Raw genomic sequence first — 15750 nt, forward strand, 5'->3', positions numbered from 1 at the left:
GTGCACTCCCTGAACAATACAATGTCTGAACCTCTGAAGGCAAATTCAGATTGCCTTCAGAAGCTGTGGTGCTTCATCATTGGAGGCTTTAAAGATGAGACTGGACAGCCACTTGTCAGAAATGTTATAGAGCAGTGGTTCCCAACCTTTTTTTGGCCATGCCCCACTTAAACATCTCTAAAATCCTGAGACCTCAAACCCTCCCCCATGACATAATTCTTATTATTCAAAAAGTGAACTACTCACGTGGAGAAAGCCTAAAAGGCCATTAACTAGGTTCCAATTGCCCCCACTAAAAATGAAATTGCACCCCTGTGGGGCGTGAGCCCCACATTGGGAACCAGGAGTATAGAGTCATCTGCTTGAGAAGGAGGTTATTTAATGATATGCAATTAAAGTATTACAAATAATATTTATATTAAACAAAATGCAAGCACAAAGTTTAAAACTGCGGTGCTAATTATTACATTCAATCTCCTAAGCTTCTTGCAAAAATGTCATTTTAATACTCAGTTACATATTTAAAACATGCCATCAGTGCTCACCTTATTCATATTTTCTGCATTATGCTTGGCCAAAAGTATTTCTAGAGAATCTGTCACACTTGTAAACTTGAATTTGTCTGGAGGCTGACGATACAACTTTTCGCTTAGGATCTCTCCAGCTTTCTTGGCTTTTTCATTGTCCAAGGAACCAATAGGGACCCACCCAATGCCTTTCAACCACTGAAGATCAGACTTGTAATAATTCTGTGAAGCAGAACATTAAAAAGGCCATTTAGTCAGAACTGAAGGTCTAACAGCCCAAAGTTTTTTCTTTGATCCTACGCACTACACCAAGTTCACACTCCTCACAGTTTTTATGGCCCTCAATTAAGTGCTTTAATAATTGAATTTTATTTTTTCTCTTTTAAGATAGCTTATGAATTGAAACTCACTACTATGCATATTAACACAATAGCTGTCTTTATATTTTCTTTAAAATATATCCCATCATCTCCCCACATCCATGTAATCACAAATGTCTTCAATATGAACATCTTTTATTCTCTAATCACATCACCTAACACCACCATTTAAAATGAAAAGCTGAATCATCAACTCTTGGTACGGCAAATGCCAGAAATAATGATCTTTATTAAGAAAACAAAAACCAATAATTTGTGGGTTTAGTTTTTTCATCTGAGCTAAAACATTTTCCCAATTTAAAAAAAATCCAGAAGAATGGCTTAAATTAGATATTACAATATTGTCAAAATTACACTTTCTAATAATACTTCATTTATGTATTTATAACAATAACCTTATTTTAGACTTGTGATCCCCAACCATTTTAGGCTGATGCTCAGATTTGAAACATCGAGACTATGTTGTGATCACACACAATTAGTACCGTGAATGTCTTTTGACATCAAAAGAAAGATAAATTTCCACCAAAGAAAAATTCCATCCCTTAAATTGCAAATTGATCAGATACTTTGAAGTATTTTTGGAAAGCATGGTTTGCTCTCCATTAGTTTCTCATTATTTTAAAACTTAAATAATGTGTTGTGGTAGAAATATTAAAAGAATCAGGGAGCCTTGCAGCATATGCCAGGTGTCATGTTGGGGACCCCAGTTAGACTCTTTCATATTTACATATGAACAGTTTAAAAAGGGGGGGGGATGTTTCCCCTGCCAGCCATATCCAACTCTAGGAAGTGATTCTCATCTCCAATTTATAGCCGAAGAGCCAGAATTGTCTGATGATGCTTCCAGTATCATATAGCTGGCATGAATATACATTGAAAGCACATGGAACCCTGTTACTTTCCCACCCAAGTGATGCCTATTTTTCTACTTGCATTTAGGTAAGATAAAGGTTCCCCTCGCACCAGAGGTGGGTCCTAACTTATCTCGCTGCCAGTTCACTGTTTCCTGGGCCATGTGGCTGTGTGCGCATTGCACACCATTTGGCTTTTTAAAAAATCATGCAGATTCATGCACTTATGCGCATATGCACAGTGCCAAAACCTCAGAAAAATAGCAAAAAAGCCAAAAACAAGATAGTGGCATAAGCAAGGGCCAAAAACTCGGCTTCTGAGCATGCACAAAAGCAAAAACAAACAAAAAAAGCAAAAAAAAATCTCCTTTCAAAAAAGCCCCCCCCCAATTAAAAAAAGATGGCAGCATCCATGGACTGGCACAAACAGAAATAGCTCCATGATGACACCACCAGTTTACTACTGGTTCTATGGAACCGATGCAAACCGGGAGGAACCCACCTCAGCCTCGCACACATGTGCTAGTCGTTCCCAACTCTAGGGAGCAGTGCTCATCTCCATTTCTAAGCCAAAGGTCCAGCGCTGTTCAAAAACATTTCCGTAGTCATGTGGCCGGCATGACTAAACACCAAAGGTGCATGGAATGCTCTTACCTTCCTACCAAAGGTGGTCCTTATTTTTCTACTTGCATTTTTACATGCTTTCAAACTGCTAGGTTGGCAGAAGCTGGGACAAGTAACTGGAATTCACCCCGTTATCTAGGGATTTGAACCGCTGAACTGCTGACCTTTCAATCAACAAGCTCAGCATCTTACCCACTGAGCCATCGCATCTACTTGAATTTACATGCTTTCAAACTGCTAGGTTGGAGCAAATAATAGAAGCCCACTCCCTCATGCAGTACTTAGTCTTAAACTTCCAACTTTCCATTCAATACACCCAGCATCTTAACCACTTGGATACTACGCACCCTTATTCTAACATTTCTATTAATTTTCTGACTTCAACTTAAATAATATCAAAATTCAATAAAGGGACTGGATTTTGGAAGTACAAATATTACTGAGTGCTTCATTGAATATTTTTAGAAATATTTTCCAAGCTAACCATATTTTAATGAACCAAATCTTGCTGACTTTTCCAAAACTCAGAACTTGTGAAAAATTTGTTCTCACAAATCAGTTCCAGTGAAGTTAAAAGCCATCACAACTTACGTCACTCTGTAGTTCATAGGCCTTCCTGGCATGGATGACATCATTTTGGTCTGGGTGGCATGTCCACTGGTGCAAATAATTACGGTAATCAATATCGCTGACCAGCTTCTGGCAATTCTTTGCCCCCAAGACTGACAGCATATCCACAGGACTGCTATATTTGGTCTTCAGCTTCTCAAAGACTTTCTTATATTCCCTCTCACTCTGCATCTTGGCAACATTTATAGAATGCAACATTTTAGGGTCATCTTCTATACTACGAGCTCCAATATGATGGCCGAGTTGCTTGCGATAACCTTCTTTGTACTTGTACTGTTGATAACAATATGAAGCAGTTTAAAACATAATGCTTACTCATCCAGGGTTCCCTAAGATTTAGAAGAATTTAAAGCAAGTATTGAACATATCAACAACTTTATCCAGATTGTTTGTACAAAACCACTTCTATTTTTATATATGGATTTGGGTTCATGTTCACTATTTCAATCTTTACAAGGTTGAAATATATTTCAAGGAGAAAATATAATTAATTCCAATGTTTTATATCTTCATTTCATCTCCTTGGTTGCTATTACTAGTCGCTAATATATATCAACAGCAGTGGTGGAATTCAAAAATTTAATTGCTGATTCTATGGGCGTGGCTTGGTGGATGTGGCATGGCATGGCTTGGTGGGCATGACTTGCTGGGTGTGGCAGGAGAAGGATAAGTAAACTACTCAAGACTCACTTATGCCGCCAGGCATGGGGGAGTTAAGATATTCCTTCCCCCTAGGCCATTACAAGTTATGCATGGTACGTTTGTGTGTATGTTTGGTTTTATAATAAGGGTTTTTAGTTGTTTTATTAATTGGATTGTTACATGCTGTTTTTTATCATTGTTGTTAGCCGCCCCGAGTCTACGGAGAGGGGCGGCATACAAATCCAATAAATAAATAAAATAAATACTGAAAAATCTACAGTCCCTCCCCACACCAGGGGAAGATTACTGACAATCCTCATTCCCTCCTGATAAACTGGGACTCGGGAGGCAGAGAATAGATGGGGATGGGGGCCAGCAAGAGGTGGTATTTACCAGTTCTTCAAATTACTCAAAATGTCCACTTCAGAACTGGTCGAATGTCAAACCATGGAGTAATTTAATTAGGGCAATAAAGATATGTTCCATTTATCTTTCAAGTTATTTTGGCTGAAAAATTAAATTCCCATACTATTAGTACTGCCAAGGAAAACTATTTAGTCCATTTAAATATATCCTGAACACTTACAGCAGTTGCAAAAGTATTTGCATAATCAACCAAACCTCAAATTCTTGCTGTAAAAGGAAAAGTCTAAAATTATAAGTAACATTGAAATCAAATAAAAATTAGTGGCTTGTGTCATATCATGTAACTACATACCTCACTTGCAATATCTCTGGATGCTTTCGCAGCCTTGATAGGAATTGCATCTATCCGAAGATCATATCCCTTCTTCTTGGCCTCTTCCAATGACAGTTTGTACAGTTTCTAAATGGATGGCAAGTGTTGCTTTAGTGTTTGTGAGAGCATTTTCCCCCATCCCTTCTCATTGGTTTGACAAATAGAAATCCACTTACATCACTGTAGTTGATTTTGTTCTGTTGTGACAGTATAATTTCTGGTGTATCAGGCATAATATGGATACTGGTTTTATCTTTATTCCAGGCATCAATATATGCACGCTAAAAAAGCACAATAAAATAATCAATATAGTGGCTATTAAAACTGAAATATATTCTAATTATGTGTTGTGATAGAAATTATGAAATCCATTTTATACTGTTAATACCATCGTTATAATTACAGAATACAGAGAGCAATCAAGTGTAAAAGATTGTGCTAGATCCAAAAATAGATGAAAAAGTATGACTTAATTTTTAACTTATTTATTTTTAAAGCCAGGGTTGGAAATAAGGTGAATATAAATAGATTCAATATTTGTGACAATCTTGTTGCATAAATAAAATCCTAATCTCTTTAGCAAGGAATTTCTTCATCATAAACTAATAAATAATAGGATGTTTAATAGGCTTCCAAAGCCATTTCTGATAAGTTTTACTAAGGTCTTATATTGTTCTAAAGAACACATTTTGACCTAAGACTAGGAATGCTTTTCTGTATTTTCTAAACTTTCCCCTCAACTCTAAAAAGCAAATGGAAGTAAAAGATGCATTGTTAAGGTGCATTATATATTGATTTGCATTTTTAAACCTATAGTAGAGCAACTATAGAACTTGCTTTGAAGTCTTATTATGGAAAACAATATTACAGTGTTCCCTCACTTTTTGTGGGGGATGCATTCCGAGACCGCCCGCGAAAGTTGAATTTCCGCGAAGTAGAGATGCGGAAGTAAATACACTATTTTTGGCTATGAACAGTATCACAAGCCTTCCCTTAACACTTTAAACCCCTAAATTGCAATTTTCCATTCCCTTAGCAACCATTCAGATTATTACTCACCATGTTTATTTATTAATGTTTATTTAAAAAATATTTATTAAAGGCAGACGAAAGTTTGGTGATGACATATGACGTCATTGGGTGGGAAAAACTGTGGTATAGGGGGAAAAAACCCAAAGTATTTTTTAATTAATATTTTTGAAAAACCGTGGTATAGACTTTCCGCAAAGTTTGAACCCGTGAAAATCGAGGGAACACTGTATTCCATCAAACTGTAGCGTGTGTGTGTGTGTATTTAAAGAAAGGATCATAAACAAAACTTGCCTGATTCATAACTTCAGAGTTATGTTTTGCCAAAGCCATGGGTAAGGAATCGATAGGGCTTGTAAAAGCAAACGTGTCGGGATGCTGCCTATATCCATGGTCACTCAAGATCTCAGATGCTCTCTTGTTCTTCTCTGCTTCCAAAGAACCACTAGGAGACCAGCCAACACCCCTGAGCCACTCAAGGTCTGATTTATAATTAATCTGAAGGAAGCAAAAGTTATTAGTTTTTCTATTTTATTATTCAACATTTTATAAATGCTACTGCTTCTTAAAACATCTCTCAAAATGAAACACATTCAAACAAACTGTGTGATCCCTAATGGTTGTTTTTAGAGGACAGCTAACGCTGAGCAGAAGAAGGTAGTTAGCTTCTATTAAGCATGGCTTTCCATTTACAAAGTTGCTAAAATGCCACTTACATCACTTTGAAGATCATACGTTTTCCTGGCATGAATGACATCGTTTTGGTCTGGGAGGCATGTCCACTGGTGCAAATAATTACGGTAATCAATATCGCTGACCAGCTTCTGGCAATTCTTTGCTCCCAAGACTGACAGCATATCCACAGGACTGCTATATTTGGTCTTCAGCTTCTCAAAGACTTTCTTATATTCCCTCTCACTCTGCATCTTGGCCACATTTATAGAATGCAGCATTTTAGGGTCGTCTTCTATACTACGAGCTCCAATGTGGTGACCAAGCTGCTTACGGTACCCATCTTTGTATTTGTACTGTACACACACAGAGAGAGAGAGAGAGAGAGAGAGAGAGAGAGAAATTTTATCTAGTTTCCCATAGAACTAAAAGTGCTGAACTGAAATATTTTTTCAGTCAATTTGACCATCATTTATCAAGTATTCCAACATGACTGGGTAACATCCAGAGATGACTCTCAACTGAAAGTTCTGTATGTGAAGGCTCTGACTAATGAACCCAAGCAAATGAGAACTCTGAGATTCTGAGAACTTTGAGACTTCTTCTCAAAGATCTTCTTTAATGAGTATATCATATTGGCACAGATTCAAAGGAAAACCAAATCTAAATCTTTCCCGCAGTTTCAGAATAATTAAACTAGGAAATAAACCCATTCCCAAGTGTCACAGGTCACCAGTATAACTGTCAAGCGTTATACCTTGCTCCGGCCAGCAGCATAGAGTGAATGTAATATGAATGTTTATATTGGGATTTTAATTGTATTTTATTACCATGTTTTATTGTATTATACTTTTATTGTTGTACGCCGCCCTGAGTCCTCTTGGAGAAGGGTGGCCTATAAATGTAATTAAATAAATAAAAAATAAAAATAAATAAATGTTGGCCAATTGGGTTAATTGGTGGATTCTCCAGGCACTCCTTTCCCAACCTTATCTGTTGCCAGTAGAGACGACCTTGGTTCTCATGAGGAAGCTTTGCGTGCGGGGAAACCCCGATTCGGCTCCTCGCTGCTGCTGCGCTACCGAGCAGATCAGCTGCTGGGCGGCCGAAGGAACCTTCCCTGGGTCTTCCCGGCCGCCCACGCAAAGGGGAAACCCCGGCTCCTCGCTGATGCCCGCCGCTCGCCCGCCCGCCAGCAAGAGGGGGAAGACCCAGGGAAGGTTCCTTCGGCCGCCCAGCAGCTGATCTGCTCGGCGCAGCAGCAGCGAGCAGACGAAGATCGGGGTTTCCCAGCCGCCCACGCAAAGGGGAAACCCCGGCTCCTCGCTGATGCCCCCGCTCGCCCGCCCGCCGCCCGCCGCCCGCCAGCAAGAGGGGGAGAGATAGAGAAAGAGAGAGAAGGAAAGAAAGAGAGGAGAGAGGGAGGAAGAGAGTGTGAGAGAGTAAGAAGCAAGATAGAGAAAGAGAGAGAGAAAGAAAGATGAGAAAGGAAGGAAGAGAGTGACGTCATCGGGTGGGAAAAATCACGATATAGCGTTTCGCGAAGATCGAGATCGCGAAAATCGAGGGATCACTGTATATTTGCCAGTATAATACATGTTTCTTTCCCATTAAGTTTCCATTAGTTCCCACCCTTCTTGGGATAAGTTATGGGAGGATGCTGGGAATGAGAAAGGAATGGAAAATGAAGGGAAGCCTAAGACATCAGAAGCAATAAACACAAATATATGTTTTTAAAGTTAAGAATGATTTGAGGCAGTATTAAATTTTAAGAGAGGGATTTAGAATTCCCTGCTTAAGATTATCCAAAAGGCTAAAAAAAAAATCACCTTTTCATTTTCATTGATCAGATAAACATTCAGAATTGAAAATGCTTAGTCCAGAAGGAAATGTAATACCTTTAATTAAAATGCTATCTTGAAATTATTTGATATAAATGAAAGATAATGAAAATAGTACATATCACTCTCTATTGAAAAATCTCACATGGATTAATTAGCAACTTAATTGATAAATGAGATTATATTAAAAAGCGGGGCGAGGGCTGTGTGTGGTGGTCATATATATAAACCAAGAATTGAGGCCATCATGCCAATGGGAAACCGAACTGAAACAAAGCTCTTGTGGAAACCAAAGACCACTTTTGATATGCAAGACACTTGTTTACCTCTCCACCAAGAGCCAGACTTGGTCCTTAGCAGTGAATGGATTGCTTTCAGGGGCCTTTGGGAAGTATGCTAAGGTCTCAGTTTACCCTTCCTCAAATACCAAATAAGAGGAAAATTTAACAAAACATTGCATGCCATTTTTCCTTAAAATGCATAAACAGAGTTCCTTACTTCACTGGCAATTTCTCTAGATGCTTTTGCCGCCTTGATTGGTATGGCATCAACTGGAAGTTCATAGCCTTTCCTTTTCAATTCTTCCAATCCTAGTTTGTAGAGTTTCTAAGAAGAGAGCCAATCAAAGTTAGGAGTGCAACTCTCTAGTGCAACACTAAATATTTGATTCTGTAATCAAACCAGTATCAAACTTACATCACTCAAGTTAACTAAGTTGATTCTGGACAACATAATCTCAGGAGTGTCAGGCATGATATGAATCTGAGTCTTATCTTTGTCCCAAGCTTCTCGATAAAGTCTCTAGAAAGCAAAAACAAAGACTGAGTCAATACATTTAAGTGATAAAAAATAATTATATACCATACGACTTTTCACAGCATAGTAAAATATCTAGTTAGATAATGCAAAACATTATGAGTTGTTCTGAGCATACAGAAGAAATAGTTATGAAAATGCTGCTAGAAGGTTCCATCATAATCTACAAAGTGGAAAAGTTATGCAAAAGAGGTTATTTTGTTTCATCTTTAAATTAAGCAAAGTTCATTATATCCTCAAAGATGCTCATTTATATTAATTGTTAGGGGAAAAAACTGAAATAAAACTTACAAAAAATACCATTTTGCTGAATAAATCCAACGAGCAACTTCATTCTTCCTACACTAAATGTTATTTTAAAAATATATTTACCATCATAAAATTTTATTATTTACTTGGAAGGAAGTTCTGTTGATCAGGGGATCTTAACTGCAATTTATTAAAGAGAGCTACAGTCTTAAAATAAATTTCTAAATGATCTTGAGTTTACTTGAATATAACTTACTTTTGAAGATATATAGATTCAGGGGTGGAATCAAACAACTACATTATACTGCAGACTATATTGTTTTTCCCCCTCCCACTTTCAAGCTGTTTTTATTCTGTTCTGTTTCCCCAAGCAGCAAAAATCCTCAAATTGAGAAACACTCACATCACTTCTATGCTTTGAGTTTTCTTTTGCCAGAACAACTTCCATTGAATCAGGAATGCTGGTGAATTTAATTGTGTCTGGATGCTGACGATAAGCTCTTTCATTCAGAATCTCAGAAGCCTTCTTGTTTTTTTCTGACTCAAGAGATCCTAATGTATTCCATCCAATGCCTTTAAGCCATTCAAGATCAGATTTATAAGCAATCTGGCAGGGAGGAAAAAGAAGCCACCATATGTTAAAAAATATCTGAAGATGTTTTGATCCTCCCTATCTTACAGTGTGCCTCAAAGGGGTCATCTATGGGGGCCGAATAGGAATTTTTTGCAGTCTCAGCACTTTAGTTGCGACTGTTTTTTCGCCTATTCCACACTGGGGAGTGAGGATGGACTGGTTAGCGGGTGTGGCACATTTAGTCACAATTTGATAATTGGCTTTCCCTTTGGTCACTGGGGTTGGCAGGTTAGGGGAGGAAATGGGCAGTGGCAGCAACTGCATGTTCTCCTTTAGGGCATCTTTTGAAAGATGATGGACAGCTTCTCGCCAGGAGCTATAGGTCCGCACAACCTGGGTGATTGGAGAGAGGGTGCCCTTGGGACTCACCTAACCCAATAATCAGAAGGGGATTGGATGGTGAGCCCCCCACCTCCCGTAATATGCCAAGGCATGACCGGGAACCAGGTGAAGGCATGGTACCTTCACCTTGTTCAACAAGGAGTTACGCCCATTGTTGCCCTGGATGGCTATTCGTGAATTATTTCCACCACAAATTTTCTAGTGGCCTCTTCAGGTCCTGGTTATTGGTGGATAATCAGTTAAAGTTCATTTATCTTAAATAAAGTGAACCATTTAAACCCAGCTCTTGGAGTCCATGTTCTTATTCCGCATCTGGAGCAATGTTTCCCCTTCTCTCACTCCAACGTTGATTCTCTTTAGTATATCCTGGTGTGTGTGTTTTTACACATTCTTGCTTCCCTATACTACACTCATATTTTACTAACAGTTGTCACATATTTTCTTCTAAATACCATCTCTGTATAATTTTCCAGATTTAGATACTGTGAGAAATAGTTGAGAAGAGGAAGACAGAAGTGGATTTGTTTTTTTAAAAAAATCCCTTTGCAAGTTCTAGTTTAATCAAGGAAAGGAGAATTTAAAAAAACAATATGACTTTACCAAGTTAATAAAGGAAGAGGGAAATGTAAGTTGGATATCAGAGTCTGCAATTACTAAAAGTTATTAGTAAACAGAGAGTGCAGAAGAGTAAAAAGAAAATAAAACATTCATTTTCAGATCTCCGTAAGGAAGGCAAATAACTCAAGCAGGATCATTAACTGGTAACTGGATAAATAATGGACAGGGAAAGACTTTCAGCCTACAGTATAGTCTTATCAAACGAAGTGGTTGAAATATGTGGCTTACATCACTCTGTAGTTCATAGGTCTTCTTGGCTTGAATGACATCATTTTGGTCTGGGAGGCATGTCCACTGGTGCAAATAATTACGGTAATCAATATCGCTGACCAGCTTCTGGCAATTTTTTGCCCCCAAGACTGACAGCATATCCACAGGACTGCTATATTTGGTCTTCAGCTTCTCAAAGACTTTCTTATATTCCCTCTCACTCTGCATCTTGGCCACATTTATAGAATGCAACATTTTAGGGTCGTCTTCTATACTACGAGCTCCAATATGATGGCCGAGCTGCTTGCGGTACCCATCTTTGTACTTGTACTATAATTTTTAAAAATGAAAGGTTGAGAAAAAGTTAACATCAAGAATAATTGGCAGAGCCAGGCTCGTTGGGTGTCAGATTTGGAAGTACTGTATATCTACCAATCTACCATGTTCACAGTGGTTGCCTTTTTATGTACACAAACCTAATAAATCTCTACAAACTCCTGTATGATTTACTTGTGAAGAAATGGTGTGGACATAGCTCAAAATTTTTAGTACAAAGTTTTATCAAAGTTGAATTTTATAGGAAGGATAAAGTGTGTGTTTGTGTGTGTGTGTGAGAGAGAGAGAGAGAGAGAGTGTGTGTATACAAAGCTGAAGGGATTGTATACTGTAGACTAGAGGTTAATTCTATGCCTTACAAGGCAAAGGCTGCAAGTTTGAATCCCAGTGAGGGTATGGCTAGCTGATGAGGCCAGACCAAGGTCGAAATAGATCTATCCTAGTCTCCCTTAATTTTCAAATTCAACAAAAACATGTTACATACATACATACACACACAAACACACACACACACACACACACACACATCTATGCCCCCCCACCCCTGAAAACTAGATTCATCTACTCTTGCCTTGAAATTAAAGATTTTGGTTAAGACGCCAGGGCACATTGATAAAATCTGTGTTTCTGGGGCATAATAGAAAATCCTGTTCAAGGATCCACATGAGAAAATACAGATTTTTTACTTAGTGTGCAGGACTAATATGCCTGATTTAATTTTTATCCAGCTTACAAATGTTTATATATGATTATGGATTGTTGAGTTTAGTCACACTGAACTCAGTGGAGCCTGTTTTTGGTTAGAAAGGCATAGGCTACCATGGTTAGGTCCCACTTTTGACACAGGGCCAGGCCAGCTTAATCAAGCTGATGTTTTGGGGTTGACGTCCTGGCCCATAAGCACCGCCTCTGCCAGGCACTCATAGCAAATAGTGTGGAAGGAGGCTTTAGGGTGTCATTTGAAGCGTTTGCCAAGCTGCCGAGGATGTTATTCCTTGTTCAGCAGCAGGTTCACCATGCCATTTATGGCTACTGTGGTGCCCGCCGAGAGCAACAAGAATCTACACATCTATCCCACCTCACCTCGCCGCCTTCTCTTGCGAGCTCAGACTGGTGTGCAACTGGGAAAACTCTCCCTGTCTCCAGGGATATTTCCTGAGGTCGCTGGCACCCCGCCCTCCCAGTCATTTGAGAAGGACTGGCCTAAAGTATGATATCACAAAGAATTTACAAGATAACTTACATCACTAGCAATGTCTCTGGATGCTTTAGCTGCTTTCACTGATATGGCGTCATTGGTGAGATCATAACCCTTCTTCAACATTTCTTCCCATCCAAGTTTGTACTCTTTCTAGCATGAAAAAGCAGCATAGATTAAAAAGAAGGAAAGCAATTTGAATAAATTAAACATTTACAATCCACTGCTACAACTGTAACACACCCCATATATGATTCAGGTTTCCTCATGAAGAAATCTAATCTTTTTACACCAATGTGCAAATCCCTAAGAAACCTGCCTAGTAATACCTTAGCTTTCCTCAAATATTGTCTGTTATTTGAGGAACGTATTTGCTTCAAATATATATTTAAAAACATTTGAACAAACTAATATGACTTTCTTTTGATTTTGCAAACATCTGTCTAGTACAGCATTCTGCTAACACAGTAGTTGTGAAAGTCCTACTAATGTTTAATAATATTAGCATCATTCTTAGCTTTTTTCTTTTTTGTGTGTGTACCTCCCAAGAAATCTTTTGATTTGCTTCAAATTTCATTTCAAGCAAATGCCACAAATTGAAATCAACTTCCTAGTAATTAAAAGGGATTACTGAAGAGATTTCTGAGAAATAAGAGCAGTTAGGACAATGTCAAGAAGGAATCAATGCCTAACATATGGCAAATAACCCCCAACACTTCTCCCTTAGACTTTCCACGATTGACCTCTCCAGGTTCTTAAGAGGCCAGTAAGGGGCGTAAATAAGTGCACTGGTGTGCCTTTCGTCCCCTGTCCAATTATCATTCCTTTCTTTTACCTATCTTATATATTCTCTTCCTTTCATATATCCTCTCCTTTAAGTTCACTTTCACCCTCTTTTATATTATCACATGTCTATTTTTCTTCCTATGTATTTGTGTATTGGACAAATGAATAAATAAAAAATAAAATAAATATTCAGAACTGTTAAAATCAAGTTAAATTTGGCTGTAGAAAATTTCAGATTTATCTAGTTATAGAATGATCAGTTTACATTTATAATAGTGAGATTATTTTTAATATTTTTTTCAGTATTTTTATTTGTTCTTTATGCTCCCTATTGGACTTGGCCCAGCTGATTTAGAATCAGAGGACTTTATAGACATGATGTGTTTGTTCTTGGAAGAAAATTGAATTAAACAAAATTTGAATTTCCACGAGTACTCTCAGAAACAGCAACACCAAAAATTAGCATACAAAGGAATCATTTCATTCGGGATAATATTATAAACATGATGAAGACTACTTACTAAAACACATGCTTGAATATTTTCTTACCTGGCTGTAATTAAACTTATTTGCTTTAGCCAGCATAATATCTGGTGTATCTGGCATGACATGAATCGTCGTCTTATCATTCTCCCATGCATTTATGTATGCACGCTATTAGAGAAGAAAATGATAAAGATCAATAAATTGCATTTATCGGCAATAAAGTTAGCATGTGGACAGCTGTACCAATATGCATTGCTGAGTTTCATTTTAATATAAAATTTTAATATAAAATTGAAAGTGTGTGAAGGTACTTTGCAAAGGAAATATATGTATATGTCCTAGATCAGTGTTTCCCAACCTTGGCAACTTGGGGATATCTGGACTTCAACTCCCAGAATTCCCCAGCCAGCATTCGCTGGCTAGGGAATTCTGGGAGTTGAAGTCCCAATATCTTCAAGTTGCCAAGGTTGGGAAACACTGTCCTAGATGACATACAGTATATTTAATAATGTCCTTAGGATGACCTTCTGCCCATAAATCATCACAAATTTCATCTGCATAAACCTTTTAGTGACACACAAAGCCCCCTTAAGTAACAAGTGAGAATGACAAGATTAATTCAAAAATATTGTATACCACTAACAGTAGCACTAAAGATGCCAGTAAGCTGAGAAATCAGCTAACAAATGATTATGTTCCATAAAATAAAAATTTGCTAGGAACTGTTCGGTGTTTTTTTACAAAGTTTCTACCACTCATAATGTGCATCTACAGTCTGCACTCAGAATGGAAACAGTCACCTTATTCATAACATCAGCATTGTGCTTGGCGAGTTCCATATCCATTGAATCAGTCTGCTTCTTAAATGGGAAAAGACTTGGGTGCTGGCGATATTTGGTGTCACTGGCAATTTCAGTGGCTTTCTTGGACTTCTCAATATCCAGTGACCCAGCAGGGCTCCAACCAAGACCTTTATACCACTCATTATAATCTTGCTTATATTCATGCTGTAGGCATAAAATAAACACATCTATGGTTGTACAGCTCTTAATTATAATAATTTAACACCTGCCTATGGACATATCATTGTTCATGTTGTTTTACCACTGTTGTTAGCCGCCCAGAGTCTGCGGAGAGGGGCGGCATACAAATCCAATAAATAATAATAATAATAATAATAATAATAATAATAATAATAATAATAATAATAATAATATCAAAAGAGGAATCTTATGATGAAATGATGACACAGTGAATTGCAGTTTTGGTCACTCTTGAGTAAGAAATAATCCTCTTGCCTTTTGTTTGCTTTATTATTTAATTAATAAGTATTGTAAAAAAAATTGCTTGCTTCATTATTTAGTTCAGGGATGGATTCTAACTTTCTCCTGCACCGTGTGGGCTCTTGCATTTTATATTTTAAATTTTGTGTCAGACAGTCTGCTTTATTCTAATTGGTACCTGACACAGATAAACAAACACTGCAGATCTATACAATAATGTGTATAAATATTAAAATATTCCCCCTTTCTCTGTGATTTATATAACTATAATTTTGAATGCTGCTGACTTTGCAGTTCTGCTAGCTAATTTACTTGTTCTATTTTAATGCAAAACTACTGCCGTGGACCCTGGCACATAGAATGCAGATGGAATTCAATCATTCATCTTGCACAATATAATTTTATATACAGTTGACAAAGTATATTATTAGATTATTGACATTCAAAAAACTGTAAAATCTGCAGCAGTAGTATAACTGGATTTTACTGAGATGGTGCGATGGGAAAAGAAAGATTTTGGCTAACTATTTATTATTAACTATTAACTAATTTGGGCATTCTGGACTCTCTGCAGCTGGACTGTCAAATTTGATTTCATTGATGGCCGCATTAGGGTTGTGTTGGACTCCGGGGGAGAGGGGCAGCAACCTGCAGGCCATGTCTCGGGTGGGCATGTCCAGCTTGACATCACTTGTGTTGACATCATTCATATTGGTGACCTGAGCGCTCTGCCAACAAAACTGGAGACACAAACTCTATATTCAGCTGTGATGGCCTCCTGCTGCCCTCTGCTAGCAAAAACAGAGCTGTGGGGGTTGCATGTGCCCTCCTCACAAGCTCCGATTTTGCTGACA

The 15750-nt window shown here is 37.9% G+C and overlaps 1 protein-coding gene across 1 annotated transcript in view; it reads right to left on the reverse strand.

Moving 5' to 3' along the window:
• The window catches only part of NEB (nebulin), a 244026-nt gene that overhangs the window by 143498 nt on the left and 84778 nt on the right, over positions 1 to 15750 (reverse strand). Inside the window, exons 49-61 of the mRNA XM_070737126.1 lie at positions 14414 to 14620; positions 13677 to 13781; positions 12387 to 12494; positions 10826 to 11137; positions 9407 to 9610; positions 8635 to 8739; positions 8437 to 8544; positions 6142 to 6453; positions 5720 to 5923; positions 4573 to 4677; positions 4376 to 4483; positions 2977 to 3288; positions 546 to 749 (exon numbers count right to left, since the gene is read on the reverse strand). Of these exons, the coding sequence (XP_070593227.1) occupies positions 546 to 749; positions 2977 to 3288; positions 4376 to 4483; positions 4573 to 4677; positions 5720 to 5923; positions 6142 to 6453; positions 8437 to 8544; positions 8635 to 8739; positions 9407 to 9610; positions 10826 to 11137; positions 12387 to 12494; positions 13677 to 13781; positions 14414 to 14620 (2394 nt within the window). The remainder of the gene's footprint in view (positions 1 to 545; positions 750 to 2976; positions 3289 to 4375; positions 4484 to 4572; positions 4678 to 5719; positions 5924 to 6141; positions 6454 to 8436; positions 8545 to 8634; positions 8740 to 9406; positions 9611 to 10825; positions 11138 to 12386; positions 12495 to 13676; positions 13782 to 14413; positions 14621 to 15750) is intronic.

This window comes from Erythrolamprus reginae, chromosome 1 (assembly GCF_031021105.1).
Source record: "Erythrolamprus reginae isolate rEryReg1 chromosome 1, rEryReg1.hap1, whole genome shotgun sequence".
Lineage (NCBI taxonomy): Eukaryota > Metazoa > Chordata > Lepidosauria > Squamata > Dipsadidae > Erythrolamprus > Erythrolamprus reginae.